General features: G+C 33.0%; 1 protein-coding gene across 2 annotated transcripts in view; it reads left to right on the forward strand.

Annotated features, from left to right (window-relative positions):
* LOC119608265 (membrane-bound transcription factor site-2 protease-like) overlaps positions 1–23,130 on the forward strand; it is a 55,004-nt gene extending 31,874 nt beyond the window's left edge. For both annotated transcript variants that reach the window (XM_037962614.1, XM_037962616.1), the window contains exons 3-4: positions 15,175–15,703; positions 20,675–23,130. In XM_037962614.1, the coding sequence (XP_037818542.1) occupies positions 15,175–15,703; positions 20,675–22,650 (2,505 nt within the window). In that variant the 3' untranslated portion in view covers positions 22,651–23,130. The remainder of the gene's footprint in view (positions 1–15,174; positions 15,704–20,674) is intronic.
* The last annotated feature ends 647 nt before the right edge of the window (positions 23,131–23,777 follow it).

Below are 23,777 nucleotides of genomic sequence, written 5' to 3' on the forward strand. Positions count from 1 at the left end.
TCAGTTCTAGTTCAGTTCTAGTTCAGTTCTAGTTCAGTTCTAGTTCAGTTCTAGTTCAGTTCTAGTTCAGTTCTAGTTCAGTTCTAGTTCAGTTCTAGTTCAGTTCTAGTTCAGTTCTAGTTCAGTTCTAGTTCAGTTCTAGTTCAGTTCTAGTTCAGTTCTAGTTCAGTTCTAGTCAGTTCTAGTTCAGTTCTAGTTCAGTTCTAGTTCAGTTCTAGTTCAGTTCTCGTAGTTCTAGTTCAGTTCTAGTTCTAGTTCAGTTCTAGTTCAGTTCTAGTTCATTTTCTAGTTCATTTCTAGTTCAGTTCTAGTTCAGTTCTAGTTCAGTTCTAGTTCAGTTCTAGTTCAGTTCTAGTCAGTTCTAGTTTCAGTTCTAGTCAGTTCTAGTTCATTCTAGTTTCTTATCGTTCATTTCTAGTTCAGTTCTAGTTCAGTTCTAGTTCAGTTCTAGTTCATTTCTAGTTCATTTCTAGTTCATTTCTAGTTCAGTTCTAGTTCAGTTCTAGTTCAGTTTCTAGTTAAGTTCTAGTTCAGTTCTAGTTCAGTTCTAGTTCAGTTCTAGTTCAGTTCTAGTTCCGTTCTAGTTCATTTCTAGTTCAGTTCTAGTTCAGTTCTAGTTCAGTTCTAGTTCAGTTCTAGTTCAGTTCTAGTTCAGTTCTAGTTCAGTTCTAGTTCATTTCTAGTTCATTTCTAGTTCATTTCTAGTTCAGTTCTAGTTCAGTTCTAGTTCATTTCTAGTTCATTTCTAGTTCATTCTAGTTCAGTTCTAGTTCAGTTCTAGTTCAGTTCTAGTCAGTTCTAGTTCAGTTCTAGTTCCCGTTCTAGTTCAGTTCTAGTTCAGTTCCTAGTTCAGTTCTAGTTCCAGTTCTAGTTCAGTTCTAGTTCAGTTCTAGTTCAGTTCTAGTTCAGTTCTAGTTCAGTTCTAGTTCAGTTCTAGTTCAGTTCTAGTTCAGTTCAGTTCAGTTCTAGTTCAGTTCTAGTTCAGTTCTAGTTCAGTTCTAGTTCAGTTCTAGTTCAGTTCTAGTTCAGTTCTAGTTCAGTTTCTAGTTCAGTTCTAGTTCAGTTCTAGTTCAGTTCTAGTTCAGTTTCTAGTTCAGTTCTAGTTCAGTTCAGTTCAGTTCTAGTTCAGTCTAGCTTTCAGTTCTAGTTCAGTTCTAGTTTCAGTTCTAGTTCAGTTCTAGTTCAGTTCTAGTTCAGTTCTAGTTCAGTTCTAGTTCAGTTCTAGTTCAGTTCTAGTTCAGTTCTAGTTCAGTTCTAGTTCAGTCTAGTTCAGTTCTAGTTCAGTTCTAGTTCAGTTCTAGTTCAGTTCTAGTTCAGTTCTAGTTCCAGTTCTAGTTCATTCTAGTTCAGTTTCTAGTCAGTTTCTAGTCAGTTCTAGGTCAGTTCTAGTTCAGTTCTAGTTCAGTTCTAGGTCAGTTCTAGTTCAGTTCTAGTTCAGTTCTAGTTCAGTTCTCAGTTCTAGTTCAGTTCTAGTTCAGTTCTAGTTCAGTTCTAGTTCAGTTCTAGTTCAGTTCTAGTTCAGTTCTAGTTCAGTTCTAGTTCAGTTCTAGTTCAGTTCTAGTTCAGTTCTAGTTCAGTTCTAGTTCAGTTCTAGTTCAGTTCTAGTTCAGTTCTAGTTCAGTTCTAGTTCAGTTCTAGTTCCGTTCTAGTTCCGTTCTAGTTCATTTCTAGTTCAGTTCTAGTTCAGTTCTAGTTCAGTTCTAGTTCAGTTCTAGTTCAGTTCTAGTTCAGTTCTAGTTCAGTTCTAGTTCAGTTCTATAAACTACTCTATAGTGTTGACTATGGACTATTTCTATACACTTTTTTTTTTAATTAAAATTTTAAGAAAAACTTGGATGTCTCCTATTTAAATTACACTGTTATATAAAACTTTGTTTCATTTAATTCATACAAAAATTATTCGTTTGACGTCCAAGTGGCGTCCAATATACCAAAAGAGACACTTTGATTTTTTCTCCCCAACAGCAAGAAAAACATACGACAATGATGGCGATGACGACGACAACAACAACGAACAAATAACAAAAATTAAAAACGAAAAATAAAAATTTTCATTGCGTTTTTGTTGTAGTTGTTGCTGTTTCTTGTTTTATTCGTAAATATAACGAAATCTCATATTACTTAAAGTGTATCAAATTCTTATTATAATGAATTTACAAAATGAACTATAACAGCAGCAGCAACAACAACAACAGAACCGAAAATGATTGTGTGTGTGTAAATTAAAAGGAATGCAAAAGAATAATAACAACAAAAACGTGAAAATCTTGTTTTCTTTTTCACTCTTGCGTTCTTTATCTTTTGGCGCGCATTTCAATTACATATAAAAATACTTAAATTTCTTTGAGTGTAAGCAGAGTGGTGGGGGAAGTTGCAGCAAATTATTGGTTAATATGTAGGAGATATTTAGATGTAACAGGGTATTAAGGAAACACAAATGGAACTGAACTAGAACTGTAGACTAGCCTATAAACTGGACTATGAAGTAGACCGTAGACTAGATTATAGACTAGATCATAGACCAGACTATAGACTAGACTATAGACAGGCTTATAGACTAGATCTAGACTAGACTGTAGACTAAACTGTAGACTGGACTATAGACTAAACTGTAGACTGGACTATAGACTAGGATACAAACTAGACTAGACTATAAAATAGACCAAAGACTAGACTATAGACTAGACTATCGACTAGACTAAAGACTAGACTATATACTAGACTATAGACTAGACTATAGACTAGACTATAGACTAGACTATAGACTAGACTATAGACTAGACTATAGACTAGACTATAGGCTAGACTATAGACTTGATTATAGACTAGATTATAGACTAGACTATAGACTAGGCTATAGACTAGACTATAGACTTGACTATAGACTAGACTATAGACTAGACTATAGACTACACTATAGACTTGACTATCGACTAGGCCATAGACTAGACTATAGACTAGACTATAGACTAGGCTATAGACTAGGCTATAGACTAGGCTATAGAATAGGCTATAGACTAGACTATAGAATAGGCTATAGACTAGACTATAGACTAGACTATAGACTAGACTATAGACTAGACTATAGACTAGACTATAGACTAGACTATAAACTAGACTATAGACTAGACTATAGACTAGACTATAGACTAGACTATAGACTAGACTATAGACTAGACTATAGATTAGACTATAGACTAGACTATAGACTAGACTATAGACTAGACTATAGACTAGACTATAGACTAGACTATAGACTAGACTATAGACTAGACTATAGACTAGACTATAGACTAGACTATAGACTAGACTATAGATTAGACTATAGACTAGACTATCGACTAGACTATAGACTAGACTATAGACTAGACTATAGACTAGACTATAGACTAGACTATAGACTAGACTATAGACTAGACTAGACTATAGACTTGACTATAAACTAGACTAGACTATAGACTTGACTATAGACTAGACTATAGACTAGACTATAGACTAGACTATAGACTAGACTATAGACTAGACTATAGACTAGACTATAGACTAGACTATAGACTAGACTATAGACTAGACTATAGACTAGACTATAGACTAGACTATAGACTAGACTATAGACTAGACTATAGACTAGACTATAGACTAGACTATAGACTAGACTATAGACTAGACTATAGACTAGACTATAGACTAGACTATAGACTAGACTATAGACTAGACTATAGACTAGACTATAGACTAGACTATAGACTAGACTATAGACTAGACTATAGACTAGACTATAGACTAGACTATAGACTAGACTATAGACTAGACTATAGACTAGACTATAGACTAGACTATAGACTAGACTATAGACTAGACTATAGACTAGACTATAGACTAGACTATAGACTAGACTATAGACTAGACTATAGACTAGACTATAGACTAGACTAGACTATAGACTAGACTATAGACTAGACTATAGACTAGACTATAGACTAGACTATAGACTAGACTATAGACTAGACTATAGACTAGACTATAGACTAGACTATAGACTAGACTATAGACTTAGACTAGTAGACTAGACTATAGACTAGACTATAGATCTAGACTATAGACTAGACTATAGATAGACTATAGACTAGACTATAGACTAGACTATAGACTAGACTATCGACTAGACTATAGACTAGACTATGACTAGACTATAGGACTAGACTATAGACTAGGACTATAGACTAGACTATAGACTAGACTATAGACCTAGACTATAGACTAGACTATAGACTAGACTATAGACTAGACTATAGATTAGACTATAGACTAGACTATAGACTAGACTATAAACTAGACTAGGACTATAGACTAGCCTAGACTATAATCTAGTCTATAGACTACACTATTGACTGGACTAATAGAGTAGAACTGAAGTTCGACTGCTTTTTCCCTTTTGCATTCAATTTGCCTGAATACTTACATGTCACTCTGTTTGTAAAACACATGTGTATTGCCAAACATGTCTGTCTGTCCTATTTTTCTTTAAAGAACATTCTGTGTTGAAAAACTTGAGATATCTCTTTGAATGAATAAGAAATAAACCAAAAAAAAAAAAAAACTAACAAATCGAATGTGGTGTTGTTTTTTTCTGAAATTTTACTTCGAACATTATTTTGTTTGTAAATTTTATTATAAAGGAATGCATATGTTGGAAATATGATATACACGACACGATTATTTAAAACCAAAAGGAAATGCACACAGTATTTTTTTTTATTGAAAACTCAAAATCACATTGGCAAACTAAAATATAAAAAGCTCAAAACCAAATTTTCAACTGTTTAACATATTTTTTTATTTAAATTATAAGACAATAAATACAACAATAACAATAAGACTATAGACATTACAAGTAACACCTGAAATTAAATAAATATTAAATTAAACACAAAAAAAATGTATTTAACATGTTATTTTTGAAAAGAGTATCAAATGACAAACAACTTTCATACAATAAAATAAATTTGTTTAAATTCACACAGACACACAATACTGCATGGAGTTTACAATCAAAAAACAACTTGCATATGATATTAATTTTTAATTAAATTTAAATTTTAATTATTGTCGGTTTTCCCCCTTTACTACGATTCCATTTATAGTTTCTTTTTCGTCTATAAAGATTATGACTATTAAACGATAGTGTTTCACACAATGTTAAACTTAACGGTATTACACTGAGAGAAATGCTAGGATTTGAACTTTTAACAGAATTAGAACAGAATTAGAACAGAACTAGAGCAGAAACTAGAACAGAACTAGAACAGAACTAGAACAGAAACTAGAACATAACTAGAACTAGACAGAACTAAACTCAACTAGAACAGAACTAGAAAACAGAACTAGAACAGAACTAGAACAGAACTAGAACAGAACTAGAACAGAACTAGAACAGAACTAGAACAGAACTAAGAACAGAACTAGAACAGAACTAGAAAACTAGAACAGAACTAGAACTAACACAACTAGAACAGAACTAGAACAGAACTAGAACAGAACTAGAACACTAGAACAGAACTAGAACAGAACTAGAAACTAGAACTAGAACTAGAACAGAACTAGAACAGAACTAGAACAGAACTAGAACAGAACTAGAACAGAACTAGAACAGAACTAGAACAGAACTAGAACAGAACTAGAACAGAACTAGAACAGAACTAGAACAGAACTAGAACAGAACTAGAACAGAACTAGACAGAACTAGAACAGAACTAGAACAGAACTAGAACAGAACTAGAACAGAACTAGAACAGAACTAGAACAGAACTAGAACAGAACTAGAACAGAACTAGAACAGAACTAGAACAGAACTAGAACAGAACTAGAACTAGAACAGAACTAGAACAGAACTAGAACAGAACTAGAACAGAACTAGAACAGAACTAGAACAGAACTAGAACAGAACTAGAACAGAACTAGAACTAGAACTAGAAACTAGACAGAACTAGAACAGAACTAGAACATAACTAGAACATAACTAGAACAGAACTAGAACAGAACTAGAACAGAACTAGAACAGAACTAGAACAGAACTAGAACAGAACTAGAACAGAACTAGAACAGAACTAGAACACAACTAGAACAGAATTAAAACAGAACTAGAACTGACTAGACTATTCACTAGACAGAACTAGAACTGACTAAACTAGTGACTAGACTAGACTATAGACTAGACTATATACTAGACTATAGAATAGAATATATACTAGACTATTGACTAGACTATAGACTAGACTATAGACTAGACTATAGAGTAGACTATAGACTAGACTATAGACTAGACTATAGACTAGACTATAGACTAGACTATAGACTAGACTATAGACTAGACTATAGACTAGACTGTAGACTAGACTATAGACTAGACTATAGACTAGACTATAGACTAGACTATAGACTAGACTATAGACTAGACTATAGACTAGACTATAGACTAGACTGTAGACTAGACTATAGACTAGACTATAGACTAGACTATAGACTAGACTATAGACTAGACTATAGACTAGACTATAGACTAGACTATAGACTAGACTATAGACTAGACTATAGACTAGACTATAGACTAGACTATAGACTAGACTATAGACTAGACTATAGACTAGACTATAGACTAGACTATAGACTAGACTATAGACTAGACTATAGACTAGACTATAGACTAGACTATAGACTAGACTATAGACTAGACTATAGACTAGACTATAGACTAGACTATAGACTAGACTATAGACTAGACTTAGACTAGACTATAGACGACTATAGACTAGACTATAGAGACTAGACTATAGACTAGACTATAGACTAGACTATAGACTAGACTATAGACTAGACTAGACTAGACTATAGACTAGACTATAGAATAGACTATAGACTAGACTATAGACTAGACTATAGACTAGACTATAGACTAGACTATAGAATAGACTATAGACTAGACTATAGAATCGACTATAGACTGACTATAGACTAGACTATAGACTAGACTATAGACTAGACTATAGACTAGACTATAGACTAGACTATAGACTAGACTATAGACTAGGACTATAGACTAGACTATAGACTAGACCATAGACTAGACTATAGACTAGACTATAGACTAGACTATAGACTAGACTATAGACTAGACTATAGCTAGACTATAGACTAGACTATAGACTAGACTATAGACTAGACTATAGACTAGACTATAAGACTAGACTAGACTATAGAATAGACTAGACTATAGAATAGACTAGACTATAGAATAGACTAGACTATAGACTAGACTAGACTATAGACTAGACTAGACTATAGACTAGACTATATACTAGACTATAGACTAGACTATAGACTAGACTATAGACTAGACTATAGACTAGACTATAGACTAGACTATAGACTAGACTATAGACTAGACTATAGACTAGACTATAGACTAGACTATAGACTAGACTATAGACTAGACTATAGACTAGACTATAGACTAGACTATAGACTAGACTATAGACTAGACTATAGACTAGACTATAGACTAGACTATAGACTAGACTATAGACTAGACTATAGACTAGACTATAGACTAGACTATAGACTAGACTATAGACTAGACTATAACTAGACTATAGACTAGACTATAGACTAAACTATAGACTAGACTATAGACTTGACTATAAACTTGACTATAAACTTGAGAATTTAATTATAAAATTTTCTTTTACATATTAATATCAACTACAATTAATAGATCTTTTTATGCAAAATATTATAAAAATATATTTCAATATTTTTTTCTTTTCAAATACTGTATATATAGTTTATTTTAAGTGGTGGTATATTCACCTTAAATGTTTGTAAACAAAAACTAAATGATGCCAAAAGCAACATAAAATGTACTTGTACAATATTTAAAGCCAAAAAAAAAAACTTAAATAAAATATTTAAATTTAATATACATATAAATATACCCAAACAATTAATTGAAACCATCAATAATAAAACCGAAAAAGAAAAACAAAATCAATTAATGAAAAAGTAACATTATTAATGAAAATTTTGTAAAAAAAAAAAAATAATATAATGTATAAATATTTAAATTATTAAATATTTTATTTTGTATATGAATATAAGCGAAAACAGATTACAAAGAATATGAAAATAAAATTTCCACTTTTTCTTTTAAATTGGAAGCAGCAGCAGCAGTGAAACGACGATGAAAAGATTTATACAGAATTTTAACCTCGCCGTGAAAAATTGTTTTGAAAATTATACAGTGTTTGTTTTTCGAAAATATTTCAATATTATTTTTACAATTTTAGCAAATGACTTAATTCGTATGAGTTTTGTTTTTGAAGACAAAAAAATATTCGTTACAAACAAATTATTAAACTGAAAATACATATTCTTTGATACCAATTAACAATGTCAACTAAAATAGAAAATTTTTGAAAAAAAACTGATGCATCATTTTACAAATTCTATTGAGTTTAAAAAAAGAATTAAATTTATCAACTAAAGCAGAACTGGAACTGAACTAGAACTATATTTGTAAAACAAGGAAACTGTTTTACAAATAAATATAACACTATTTTCTAAGTGTATTTTACTAAGTAATATGTATTTTACAGACCCATAAGAAATTATAATGATTTAACTGCTTTTGGATGGTACCAAATCAGAAATTTAAAATGATCACTTCTTAAGCAGAGACTACAATTACTTTCTTTTTTGATATCCTAGTTAAGTTGTTAAGTTTCTTATTTGGTTGTATTTGTAATCAATATCGGTAAAATGGAGCTTTTTTTAATTTAAACAAGAATAAATTCTTTTAATTTTCATGAGCCTGTCTGCCAGACTCTGTATATAGTTGCCGATGTTTGATAGTGATAATGTGACAGCTACAAGCGTATCAATTTGCAACACCCGACCATCACACAACTTAAAAGACTCACACAAATACACCTACCTACACATGCAACAATGTATGTGTGATTATAATTATCGTAATAATAATAATGATGATGGAGAGGTTGATAAAGAAACTGATGATGTTACAAAGAAACTCATTTATCTTGCTGGAAATACATTATTAAATAAAATATAAATATTTCCCTAAGAATGAGGTGAAGAAAAAGAAAAACTAGTAGGTCCGTCTGCAGTCACAAACTGAACTAGAAGTGATGCTAAAATTGAACTAGAACTGAACTAGAACTGAACTAGAACTGAACTAGAACTGAACTAAACTGAACTAGAACTGAACTAGAACTGAACTAGAACTGAACTAGAACTGAACTAGAACTGAACTAGAACGAACAGAATGAACTAGAACCTGAACTAGAACTGAACTAGAACTGAACTAGAACTGAACTAGAACTGAACTAGAACTGAACTAGAACTGAACTAGAACTGAACTAGAACTGACTAGAACTGAACTAGAACTGAACTAGAACTGAACTAGAAATGAACAATGAACTACGAACTAGAACTGAACTAGAAACTGAACTAGAACTGAACTAGAACTGAACTAGACTGAACTAGAACTGAACTAGAACTGAACTAGAACTGAACTAGAACTGAACTAGAACTGAACTAGAACTGAACTAGAACTGAACTAGAACTGAACTAGAACTGAACTAGAACTGAACTAGAACTGAACTAGAACTGAACTAGAACTGAACTAGAACTAGAACTGATACTGAACTAGAACTGAACTAGAACTGAACTAGAACTGAACTAGAACTGAACTAACTGAACTAGAACTGATAAACTGAACTAGAACTGAACTAGAAACTGAACTAGAACTGAACTACTGAACTAGACTGAAATAGACTGACTAGAACTGAACTAGAACTGAACATAGAACTGAACTAGAACTGACTAGAACTGAACTAGAACGAACTAGAACTGACTAGAACTGAACTAGAACTAGACGAACTAGAACTGAACTATATGACTGAACTAGAACTGAACTAGAACTGAACTAGAACTGAACTAGAAACGAACTAGAACTGAACTAGAACTGAACTAGAACTGAACTAGAACTGAATCGAGAACTGAACTAGAACTGAACTAGAACTGAACTAGAACTGAACTAGAACTGAACTAGAACTGAACTAGAACTGAACTAGAACTGAACTAGAACTGACTAGAACTGAACTAGAACTGAACTAGAACTGAACTAGAACTGAACTAGAACTGAAATAGAACTAAAATAGAACTTAACTAGGACTGTACTAATTCACAGTCAGGTTTATAGTTTATCTTATAGTCTTCACTATAGTTTTCATAGACTAAACTTCAGTTATGTCAATAGTCTGTGCTAAGGTTGAATCTATTGTCTGGACTATAACTTCATCTCTGGACTATAGTTAAGTCTATAGTGCGGATTAAAGCTTGACTTTGCCTTGACCAAAATTAAAGCTTAGATATTTCTCTAGTAAAATATTTTATTCATCTCACTCTCGCACCATAAATCTTATGATCTTTATCCTTATTGTTATCTATGTAGCTAGATTACAGTATGTATATAAATTTTTTTTAATGAAAATCTATATCTTCATATTAAAATAATAAAACTGAAACGTAAATCAAGTATTTAAGTCAAAGCTTTAAGAAGAGAAAAAATATTAAATTACTCTAGTCATAAATCTTTTGGTGGGGAGAAAGCTAAAATAAATAAAATACTGAAAAACATATTATTACCTGTAAATTTAGAAGGTAACCCACATCTAGGCCTTAAACTCATAATAAAAAAAAGTAATACATACGTATTTATTTGCATTTGTTGGCTGGATACTAAATTAAATAAATATTTTATTTAAGCGTTTTTCTATTTGTTACCAAAAGTCAGTTAGTTGTTGTCTTCTTATTTACAACAAATATTATTTTACAATTTAGTTTACAGTTTTTATGCGCGAATCTACTAACAACTATTTGGTGGGTATCAAGAGAGGTTTAGTCAGTTAGTCATATGACATAGTGCTTTGTGTAGTTAGCAAGTAAAAATATAGGTAGATTGATTTTATCCTTAGCTTGGTAAGCGTTCTGGAATATATATTCTGGAATAAACTGGACAATAACCAGCTAAAGTTGGCATCATTGTTATTTATTTATCTTGTCAAACAGTGATGCCAAATGTAATTTCCCTTATTCCAGAGTTGCTATATTTTGGCAGAGTTGCCCATACATTTTACAATATTACCGTTGCCTGCAAATGATTCGTGTTTGCCCATTGTAGCGTTTTATTTTCTCGTTTTTTTATAGTTTTTTTGTTTCTCTTTTTACAAAGTATCATTTTAATTTTTTAATTAATTGATTCTTTGTTTTCTTACTTTTGTATGTATGTGTGTCGTTTGTTTATTCGCAGTAAAGGTTTCAATTACAACGCAACAAAAGTTTAAAAAATATATAGATTTTTTTTCTGTCGGGGATAAAACGAACGAAATACAACAACAATAAAAAGGTTTAGATATCAATTTGCCATATTATTTTTATGTACAAAACACAAAATCTAGATAAATAAAACGAGGGTTGTAGGGAAAATTTTAGGTTCGAAAAAAAAATAGAGAGATTTGTTCTAAATCTCTCGATTTTTAGATTTCGAAAAACTTTTGACTCAATATTGATAGAAGCTAAAAGTTTTCACACATTAGACGAACTCATGACCTTAGTACATTTCATTTTCTTGAGAAATTCACTCAGAAAGCCAAGTTTAGTTGACTCCCACAAATATTTCTTATATTATCTGTACAAACCATTAATTTCAAATATATATTTTTTTTAATCTAAATGTTTATTATTATTACACCGCGCTCCTACTTTTCAACACAACTTATATGTATTAAAGTTGCCTCCGCGCGCAGACTTTGCAAACTGATATTAATTCCAAACATTGATGTATCGATATGACCAACATTGGTAATGTGTAAAAAGAACCTTTAAATGTTATTTGATATTTTTAAAACAAAATAACAATTTCATGTTTACTTGGGTACAAAAACAAAAAAAAAACGTTAAAAAAAAACACAGATAAATAATATAATAAAAAAGCACAAAACGAGTGTCAGTCACTAACTTTAAAAGCAGTGGAATGAAGATTTTTAGCAGTGTTTCTTTTAGCATAGCTTCGTTCCACTAGTTCTAGTTCAGTTCTAGTTCAGTTCTATTTCAGTTCTAGTTCAGTTCTAGTTCAGTTCTAGTTCAGTTCTAGTTCAGTTCTAGTTCAGTTCTAGTTCAGTTCTAGTTCAGTTCTAGTTCAGTTCTAGTTCAGTTCTAGTTCAGTTCTAGTTCAGTTCTAGTTCAGTTCTGTTCAGTTCTAGTTCAGTTCTAGTTCAGTTCTAGTTCAGTTCTAGTTCAGTTCTAGTTCAGTTCTAGTTCAGATCTAGTTCAGTTCTAGTTCAGTTCTTAGTTCAGTTCTAGTTCAGTTCTAGTTCAGTTCTAGTTCAGTAGTTCTAGTTCAGTTCTAGTTCAGTTCTAGTTCAGTTCTAGTTCAGTTCTAGTTCAGTTCTAGTTCAGTTCTAGTTCAGTTCTAGTTCAGTTCTAGTTCAGTTCTAGTTCAGTTCTAGTTCAGTTCTAGTTCAGTTCTAGTTCAGTTCTAGTTCAGTTCTAGTTCAGTTCTAGTTCAGTTCTAGTTCAGTTCTAGTTCAGTTCTAGTTCAGTTCTAGTTCAGTTCTAGTTCAGTTCTAGTTCAGTTCTAGTTCAGTTCTAGTTCAGTTCTAGTTCAGTTCTAGTTCAGTTCTAGTTTAGTTCTAGTTCAGTTCTAGTTCAGTTCTAGTTCAGTTCTAGTTCAGTTCTAGTTCAGTTCTAGTTCAGTTCTAGTTCAGTTCTAGTTCAGTTCTAGTTCAGTTCTAGTTCAGTTCTAGTTCAGTTCTAGTTCAGTTCTAGTTCAGTTCTAGTTCAGTTCTAGTTCAGTTCTAGTTCAGTTCTAGTTCAGTTCTAGTTCAGTTCTAGTTCAGTTCTAGTTCAGTTCTAGTTCAGTTCTAGTTCAGTTCTAGTTCAGTTCTAGTTCAGTTCTAGTTCAGTTCTAGTTCAGTTCTAGTTCAGTTCTAGTTGAGTTCTAGTTCAGTTCTAGTTGAGTTCTAGTTCAGTTCTAGTTCAGTTCTAGTTCAGTTCAGTTTTAGTTCAGTTCAGTTTTAGTTCAGTTCTAGTTCAGTTCTAGTTCAGTTCTAGTTCTAGTTCAGTTCTAGTTCTAGTTAGTTCTAGTTCTAGTTCAGTTCTAGTTCAGTTCTAGTTCACTTCTAGTTCAGTTCTAGTTCAGCTCTAGTTCAGCTCTAGTTCAGCTCTAGTTCAGTTCTAGTTCAGTTCTAGTTCAGTTCTAGTTCAGTTCTAGTTCAGTTCTAGTTCAGTTCTAGTTCAGTTCTAGTTCAGTTCTAGTTCAGTTCAGTTCTAGTTCAGTTCTAGTTCAGTTCTAGTTCAGTTCTAGTTCAGTTCTAGTTCTAGTTCAGTTCTAGTTCAGTTCTAGTTCAGTTCTAGTTCAGTTCTAGTTCAGTTCTAGTTCAGTTCTAGTTCAGTTCTAGTTCAGTTCTAGTTCAGTTCTAGTTCAGTTCTAGTTCAGTTCATTCTAGTTCAGTTCTAGTTCAGTTCTAGTTCAGTTCTAGTTCAGTTCTAGTTCAGTTCTAGTTCAGTTCTAGTTCAGTTCTAGTTCAGTTCTAGTTCAGTTCTAGTTCAGTTCTAGTTCAGTTCTAGTTCAGTTCTAGTTCAGTTCTAGTTCAGTTCTAGTTCAGTTCTAGTTCAGTTCTAGTTCAGTTCTAGTTCAGTTCTAGTTCAGTTCTAGTTCAGTTCTAGTTCAGTTCTAGTTCAGTTCTAGTTCAATTCAGTTCTAGTTCAATTCAGTTCTAGTTCAGTTTAGTTCAATTCAGTTCTAGTTCAGTTTAGTTCTAGTTCAGTTCTAGTTCAGTTCTAGTTCAGTTCTAGTTCAGTTCTAGTTCAGTTCTAGTTCAGTTCTAGTTCAGTTCTAGTTCAGTTCTAGTTCAGTTCTAGTTCAGTTCTAGTTCAGTTCTAATTCAGTTCTAGTTCAGTTCTAGTTCTAGTTCAGTTCTAGTTCAGTTCTAGTTCAGTTCTAGTTCAGTTCTAGTTCAGTTCTAGTTCAGTTCTAGTTCAGTTCTAGTTCAGTTCTAGTTCAGTTTCTAGTTCAGTTCTAGGTTCAGTTCAGTTCTAGTTCATTTCAGTTCTAGTTCAGTTGTAGTTCCAGTTCTAGTTCAGTTCTAGTTCAGTTCTAGTACAGTTCTAGTTCAGTTCTAGCTCAGTTCTAGTTCAGTTCTAGTTCTAGTTCAGTTCTAGTTCAGTTCTAGTTCAGTTCTAGTTCAGTTCTAGTTCAATTCTAGTTCAGTTCTAGTTCAGTTCTAGTTCAGTTTTAGTTCAGTTCTAGTTAAGTTGTAGTTCAGTTCAATTTCAGTTATAGTTCAGTTCTAGTTCGATTCTAGTTCATTTAAAATTCAGCTCTAGTTCAGTTCTAGTTCTGGTTCTGTTAGAAGTTAGTGCTAAAGTTCCCCTCTTCACTGTTGCCACTTTAGATACGAGTATTGAAGCAACATTGTGGTGCGCTGCTAAATAAGTAGAATTGAGTTGCTGCTGCCTGCAAGTGTACTAAGAGTATAAATGTATGCGACAATAAATGTTTGAAAAAAGCGTATAATAGTGTGAATTCACACCAGTCTCTTGTTTTTTATTTTATTTTATTTCATATTTCACATTTGGCATCTGCGAATTGTATTTAAAAGAAGGTATCAAATTATGTCATATAAAGATTATACGAAAAACAAAACTTAATATTATAATATCTGTATGTATGTATGAATGTACGTATTGATATTTATTTGTAGCTAGAGTTAACAGTTGAAGCGCTTGATTAAAGAGACACAAAGTGTTTATTAATGAAATGACCATAAGAGACAGAAAGACAGACAGATGGAGGGACAAACAGTCGAACAAATAATCAACTAACCAGTCATTCAGCCAACAAAACCAAACTATCCAATGAAATTGACACCTTTTCTTATGACTGGTACTAAAAATTACCACAACTCTGAGCGAAAAAAAATCTTAAATTTAAATACTTCTTTTTTTTTTATTTGTGCACAAAAAAACAGATGTTTTTTTAAACAAAAACCCTGATTAATACCAGAAATATAAATTCTTTTTTCTTTTTGTCAGGAATTTGCTGAAAGTACAATGAATGAACTACTCGGTTGGTATGGTTTCGATAGTGTGGATCGTTTGGATCTTTCAGCAAAAACATCGAAATTATTACAAACAGCGGGTATAATTAGTGCACAACAACATCAGCAGCAACAACAACAGCAGCAACATCATCACCAGCAGCAACAGCATCATTTGGAAAAACGTCGTAGTCGCAGCAGTCGAGCTGCTTCACTTCTACACATGCATCAGCAGCAACAACAAAATGAGCATTTACGTACCCTTAACAACAATCACAATAATAGCAACAACAATAGCAATAATAATAACAACAACATCGGCAGCAGTGTTAGTAGTTCGAATAATCGTAAAACTTCTCTTAATTGCAACAACAACACCAGCAGCAATATCAATAGTTATCGTGGCAATGACAGCACCACCTCAGATCATGATACCCGAAGTTCGAGAGATGATGATTCCAAAAGTCCTAATTCGGCTGGCAAAACATATTCGACTACAACGAATATTATTGATGATAAAATAGGTGAGTGGGATTTTTGTCTACATTACATTTTGTTTCATCAATTCCCCAAAGACAATTCCGATTTCTCAAAATCACATGCATATCACGTTCTAGTACAATTTCTGTTTTATAGTTCAGTTCCAGTTTACAGTTAGTTCTAGTTCAGTTCAGTTCTAGTTTTGTTCTAGTTCAGTTCTAGTTCAGTTCTAGTTCAGTTCTAGTTCAGTTCTAGTTCAGTTCTAGTTCAGTTCTAGTTCAGTTCTAGTTCAGTTCTAGTTCAGTTCTAGTTCAGTTCTAGTTCAGTTCTAGTTCAGTTCTAGTTCAGTTCTAGTTCAGTTCTAGTTCAGTTCTAGTTCAGTTCTTGCTAAGTTCTAGTTCAGTTCTAGTTCAGTTCTAGTTCAGTTCTAGTTCAGTTCTAGTTCAGTTCTAGTTCAGTTCTAGTTCAGTTCTAGTTCAGTTCTAGTTCAGTTCTAGTTCAGTTCTAGTTCAGTTCTAGTTCAGTTCTAGTTCAGTTCTAGTTCAGTTCTAGTTCAGTTCTAGTTCAGTTCTAGTCAGTTCTAGTTCAGTTCTAGTTCAGTTCTAGTTCAGTTCTAGTTCAGTTCTAGTTCAGTTCTAGTTCAGTTCTAGTTCAGTTCTAGTTCAGTTCTAGTTCAGTTCTAGTTCAGTTCTAGTTCAGTTCTAGTTCAGTTCTAGTTCAGTTCTAGTTCAGTTCTAGTTCAGTTCTAGTTCAGTTCTAGTTCAGTTCTAGTTCAGTTCGTAGTTCAGTTCTAGTTCAGTTCTAGTTCAGTTCTAGTTCAGTTCTAGTTCAGTTCTAGTTCAGTTCTAGTTCAGTTCTAGTTCAGTTCTAGTTCAGTTCTAGTTCAGTTCTAGTTCGTTCTAGTTCAGTTCTAGTTCAGTTCTAGTTCAGTTCTAGTTCAGTTCTAGTTCAGTTCTAGTTCAGTTCTAGTTCAGTTCTAGTTCAGTTCTAGTTCAGTTCTAGTTCAGTTCTAGTTCAGTTCTAGTTCAGTTCTAGTTCAGTTCTAGTTCAGTTCTAGTTTAGTTCTAGTTCAGTTCTAGTTCAGTTCTAGTTCAGTTCTAGTTCAGTTCTAGTTTAGTTCTAGTTCAGTTCTAGTTCAGTTCTAGTTCAGTTCTAGTTCAGTTCTAGTTCAGTTGTAGAAGCCACTGGGTACTTATAGCTTCTTATATATTCTTTAAATATTATTACTAAATTTTCAGCATTTTATTAAAATTAAACTAGTTATTATTAAAATTAAATTCCACAAAATATTCCAAAAAGTAAATAAAGTTTAATTTACATAAATAAGGTTACAACAAGTAAGTAATATGTGTAGAAACCATAAGATGGATCAAAGAAAAATCGGATAAAATAATTACAACAAAAATACCATAATAACTCGCATGGAAATTCTATAGTTGTGCCATACATCCATAAAAGGAAACTTATTCAGATACAGCATCCCATGATAATCATAATAAGTTAAAGACCGAAAAACATTTACAACAAAAGAATTATTTTTAAAAATTTTGTTTAATATGAATATACAGGAGATAGGATTTCTAGGAGTACCTAGAGGTATAGGAGTATGATGTATCATAAAAAGGATGTTAGAACGTATGACCGACATGTCGATAATTTAACAAATATTTAATATGTAAATAGAAATATGTTCTGCAATGGAAATTAAATACTATGTTAAAATAAAATTGAAAGTATAGAATAATATTCTACACTTAAAGAAATCATAGATCGTTCTTTAAGAAAAATATAGTCCGAATCTGCCCATCTTTTGAAAAGTCATATTCGTTATACTTTAAAGAACATTCAGTAAACAAAAAGAGTAGGTTTATGCTTATCTAGAACTAAAACTGACTAAGACTGAACTAGAACTGAACTAGAACTGAACTAGAACTGAACTAGAACTGAACTAGAACTGAACTAGAACTGAACTAGAACTGAACTAGAACTGAACTAGAACTGAACTAGAACTGAACTAGAACTGAACTAGAACTGAACTAGAACTGAACTAGAACTGAACTAGAACTGAACTAGAACTGAACTAGAACTGAACTAGAACTGAACTAGAACTGAACTAGAACTGAACTAGAACTGAACTAGAACTGAACTAGAACTGAACTAGAACTGAACTAGAACTGAACTAGAACTGAACTAGAACTGAACTAGAACTGAACTAGAACTGAACTAGAACTAAACTAGAACTAAACTTGAACTAAACTTGAACTAAACTAGAACTAAACTAGAACTAAACTAGAACTGAACTAGAACTGAACTAGATCTGAACTAGAACTGAACTAGAACTGAACTAGAACTAAACTAGAACTAAACTTGAACTAAACTAGAACTGAACTAGAACTGAAATAAAACTGAACTAGAACTGAACTAGAACTGAACTAGAACTGAACTAGAACTGAACTAGAACTGAACTAGAACTGAACTAGAACTGAACTAGAACTGAACTAGAACTGAACTAGAACTGAACTAGAACTGAACTAGAACTGAACTAGAACTAGAACTGAACTAGAACTGAACTAGAACTGAACTAGAACTGAACTAGAACTGAACTAGAACTGAACTAGAACTGAACTAGAACTGAACTAGAACTGAACTAGAACTGAACTAGAACTGAACTAGAACTGAACTAGAACTGAACTGAACTAGAACTAAACTAAAACAGAACTAGAACTAAACTAGAACTAAACTAGAACTAAATTTGAACTAAACTTGAACTAAACTAGAACTGAACTAGAACTGAACTAGAACTGAACTAGAACTGAACTAGAACTGAACTAGAACTGAACTAGAACTGTACTAGAACTGTACTAGACCTAAACTAGAACTAAACTAGAACTAGAACTAAACTAGAACTAAACTAGAACTAAACTAGAACTAAACTTGAACTAAACTTGAACTAAACTAGAACTGAACTAGAACTGAACTAGAACTGAGCTATAACTCAACTAGAACTGTACTAGAACTGAACTAGAACTGAACTAGAACTGAACTAGAACTGAACTAGAACTGAACAAGAACTGAACTAGAACTGAACTAGAACTGAACTAGAACTGAACTAGAACTGAACTAGAACTGAACTAGAACTGAACTAGAACTGAACTAGAACTGAACTAGAACTGAACTAGAACTGAACTAGAACTGAACTAGAACTGAACTAGAACTGCACTAGAACTGCACTAGAACTGAACTAGAACTGAACTAGAACTGAACTAGAACTGAACTAGAACTGAACTAGAACTGAACTAGAACTGAACTAGAACTGAACTAGAACTGAACTAGAACTGAACTAGAACTGAACTAGAACTGAACTAGAACTGAACTAGAACTGAACTTGAACTGAACTAGAACTGAACTAGAACTGAACTTGAACTGAACTAAATGAACTAGAACTGAACTAGAACTGAACTAGACTGACTAGAACTGAACTAGACTGAACTAGAACTGAACTAGAAACTTGAACTAGAACTGAACTAGAACTGAACTAGAACTGAACTAGACTGACTAGAACTGAACTAAACTGAACTAGAACTAGAACTGAACTAGAACTGAACTAGAACTGAACTAGAGCTGAAGGGCTAGAACTGAACTAGAACTGACTAGAACTGACTAGAACTGAACTAGAACTGAACTAGAACTGAACTAGAACTGAACTAGAACTGAACTAGAACTGAACTAGAACTGAACTAGAACTAGAACTAGAACTGAACTAGAACTGAACTAGAACTGACTAGAACTGAACTAGAACTGAACTAGAACTGAACTAGAACTAGAACTGAACTAGAACTGAACTAGAAACTGAACTAACTGAACTAGAACTGAACTAGAACTGAACTAGAACTGAACTAGACTGAACTAGAACTGAACTAGAACTGAACTAGAACTGAACTAGAACTGAACTAGAACTGAACTAGAACTGAACTAGAACTGAAGCTAGAACTGAACTAGAACTAGAACTATGAACTACTGAACTAGAACGAACTGAACTAGAACTGAACTAGAACTAGAACTGAAGCTATAAACTGAACTAAAAACTGAATAGAACGGAACGAGACTATGAACTAGAACTGAACTAGAACTGAACTAGAACTGAAACTAGAACTGAACTATACTGAACTAGAACTGAACTAGAAACTGAACTAGAACTTGAACTAGAACTGAACAGAACTGACAGAACTGAACTAGAACGAACTAGAACTGAACTAGAACGGAACTAGAACTGAAACTAGAACTGAATCTAGAACTGAACTAGAACTGAACTAGAACTGACCTAGAACTGATGCCAGGGACTGATCAGAATATGACTAGTTTCTTAAAGGAAAATATAAACAAGCTTTTTCTTTCAGTGTACCTGCACAATTGTTACTTTATATTTTTAAGGATAATAAGTTTGAGTCGAAAATTCAAAGTTGGTTATTAAGTAGAAATATCCATTTTCCTTTAACAAATTATTTGCATACAGACAGTATTTATGAAGGATATTTAAATGAAAACCATACAAGGATATACATAAGTTCTTAAATGCATTTAGTATGAAACTTCTTACGAATGTCCATTTTTATCTATGGATGGATGCTTATAAAGTTCATGGGAATATACATATTTCGTATGCTTTTTTTGGGGTGTAGTGAGTGATGAGGTGCCGGTTTCATAATGTCTCAAATAACACTCATTAGAGAAATATCAAACGTAATTCAGTTGTCTGAGGTAACTGGGTATTGTTAACATTATTATTTTGTAAAAGTTTTTGGTGAATGAATTGAAAGGGAATGCAGTCAGGGATGTTATAAACTTTGAGTAGATAATGAGAAGGATGCAGGAGTTATATGTATGTATATATTTGCTAGAAGTAGTATTATAAAGGTATTTTTTGAGATATTTAAGATTAGTTCGAATTTAAACTTCTAATCAGATCAGACTTTGCAAATTTTAACATTTTCATTTTGTTTTCTTTTTCATTTCAGTTGACTATCAAAACTGCTGTTGGTGTCGCCGCCCCGTTCCCGAAAACGCCCCCGAATTCTTAACAACCTCCGATGGTCCACGCTACTGCTCAGAATCGTGTTTTACTCAAAGTAGACGCGCTTCCTTTAAAAAAGCCAAAACCTGTGACTGGTGCAAACATGTACGCCATGCCGTTAGTTATGTGGATTTTCAAGATGGTGCCTCCCAGCTACAATTCTGTTCTGACAAGTGTCTGAATCAATATAAAATGCAAATATTTTGTAAAGAAACCCAAGCACACTTGGATATGAATCCACATTTAAAAGAACAGGGTCTGGAGGCGGCCAGTAATGGAGCTAATCTTATAACACCCGATTTATGGTTGAGAAATTGTCGTAGTCGTTCGGCCTCGCCAGCTTCCACGGTGTCAATATCACCCGGACCACCTGGACAGGCTAATATCTGTAACGAAAGAAGTGCTAACAGTCCATTGCCACGTTTAACCCTTAACAACAGCTCTTTGCCCCTAACGAGCAATACCAGTCACAAGCCCTTGATTTCAGTGGCTCCTGTCTCGAAATTAATGTCTAAATCACCTAGTATTCTAGCCAATCGGCAATCGCCCAAACATAATCGTAAAAAGCGACCCGTTAGAGCATGTGTAAGGGAAGAAATGTTAAATACTAGAAACAGCGAAGTGAAATCTAATTGTTCACCTTCCTTGGCACCGGTTAGCATTAAACCAAAACCTTTAATGGCGTCCTTAAATGATAACAACCGTTCCGGTTTAAACCAGTCCAATTCACAATCGTTAACGCAATTTGCTGCTTCGGGGGTGCAAGATTTACACATGAATGTACCGCCATTATCACCCTTAAATGAAACGCATAGCTCACAGCCGACCACGCCCCACAGTCTACCGCCCACACCCAATAGAGGACCCACCGCCATACCACCCGCTTTTTTTGCCACAACACCCAACAATCAAGCAACACAAAATGCTCAAACAATGGGTTTTGCGCCACGTCCTCCATTTATGCCAAATCCTAATAACGGCTTCTTACCTAGATTTTTGGGTAACTTTGGCGGCTTACCACCTCCACCACCGCACGCAGCCGCTGCATTAATGCCACCCGAATTAACAGCCTTAAATACTCTAATAGGCACTCCGCCGCCAGTAACAATTATGGTACCTTATCCGGTAATAATACCTCTGCCCATACCCATACCAGTACCCCTGCCCATAGTGGATTTCTATAAAGCCCACTTAACACCCGAAGAACGCAAGAAATACGAAGAAGAACAGCAACAAATGAAACAGGAAAAGGAAACTACTAACAGTGAACCACCGTTAACTAACCGAGACACTGAAGAACCTTTAGACTTTACCAAAACCAAGGAATTGGAACAAGAAAGTGTCAGACTTAAAGACACAGACTCCCCCAAAACTTTACCAGAAGTTGACGACACCAAAGAGGTGGAACAAACTTCTGAAGAAACAAAAAACACAAACACTGAAGTTGCAACCTCCCGTACAAGACACTTACAATGTGTACTCAGCAGCGAAGAAGCGCCACAAACTAACACAGACAACCGAACCAGCACAACCAAATTAAAAAGTGATTTTGTAGCCAGTAATCAAGATACAAATGAAGACTCCAGTGAATTACAAGGTGGCAGCAGCAGTAACATTACAGCGTCTGGGGGAGGAGGAGGAGGAGAAACAAATCAAAAATTACCTAAACTTAAAATAACACGACTACAAACCAAACGTACTCTTATACAAACCAAAGAATCCGAATGCTCAAGGCCTTTGCGCAAGCGTAAACGTATAATCGATTGTGATTTTCAAAAGTTAAACAGCACGACAACCAGCAATAAGGAAGTAAACGAGCCACCGCCACCACACGAAGAAGAATTAAACACAACGACTGAAAACGAAACGCCAACCCACAAAGGTCAAACTAATAATTCGAATAATAATAATAAAAAATAAACTTATTTTTAGCTTTAAGTCCCCCAAACCCCAAACCCAAACATTATAAATAATATTAAAAAGCACTTAAAGCGCTTGGAAAAACTCTATACAAAAGAAAGAAAATAAAAACAAAGCATATAACTTTGAAAATTATAGTATTACATTTTAAGGTTATGTTTTCTTAATAAAAAAAATCAAATTTTTGTACTTAATTTCATTATAAATTTCTTTTATAATTTTTAATTTTATATTAAAGTGTGCAATTTGTTTTAAGTATATAACTATTATTTTTAATTAATTAATTTTTAATAGTCTATAGAAATTTTTTTACATATATTTTTTTATTTATAAATATGTATTTTATATTTATTTTTTACAACTCCTTTTTATTTCCTTCCTTTTTTGATACTAACAAAAATTATGTTAATTTATTTAAAAATAAAATTATTTAAAATTGTTAATTGGTTAAATACAATAAATTAAAAACGATTAAAAAATATAAAAAAATAAAACAGTAGTTTTTTGTTCAGTTAAATTTTTTTCAGATACATTCCGAAGAGAATATTGGTTATAACATGACCGATTTTCTAGTCTATAGTTTATTGTACAATCCAGTCTAGTATATAATCTAGTCTTAAATCTAATCTGAAGTCTAATCAATAGTCTGGTCTATAGTCTCTTCTATAAAAGAGTCTAACATCAAATCAATAGTGTGATCTATAGTTTATTCTAAAGCATAGTCTAGAGTTAATCTATAGCCTAGCTATAATCTACACTATAGTTTAGTCCATAACTTAGTACAGTCGATAGTTTAGTCTGTAGTCTAGTCTACAGTACTGTCTATAGTACTGTCTATAGTCTAGTCTACTGTCTAGTCTGTAGTCAAGAGTATAGTTTAGTCTGAAGTCTAGTCTATAGTCTTGTCTATAGTCTAGTCTATAGTCTTGTCTATAGTCTAGTCTATAGTCTAGTCTATAGTCTAGTCTATAGTCGAATGTATAGTCTAGTCTGTAGTCTAGTCTATAGTCTAGTCTATAGTCTAGTCTATAGTCTAGTCTATAGTCTAGTCTATAGTCTAGTCTATAGTCTAGTCTATAGTCTAGTCTATAGTCTAGGCTATAGTCTAGTCTATAGTCTAGTCTATA

The sequence above is a fragment of the Lucilia sericata genome, unplaced genomic scaffold (assembly GCF_015586225.1).
Source record: "Lucilia sericata isolate MDLA Ls3-8-SP2 unplaced genomic scaffold, ASM1558622v1 Contig000816F_arrow, whole genome shotgun sequence".
Taxonomy (NCBI): Eukaryota; Metazoa; Arthropoda; class Insecta; order Diptera; family Calliphoridae; genus Lucilia; species Lucilia sericata.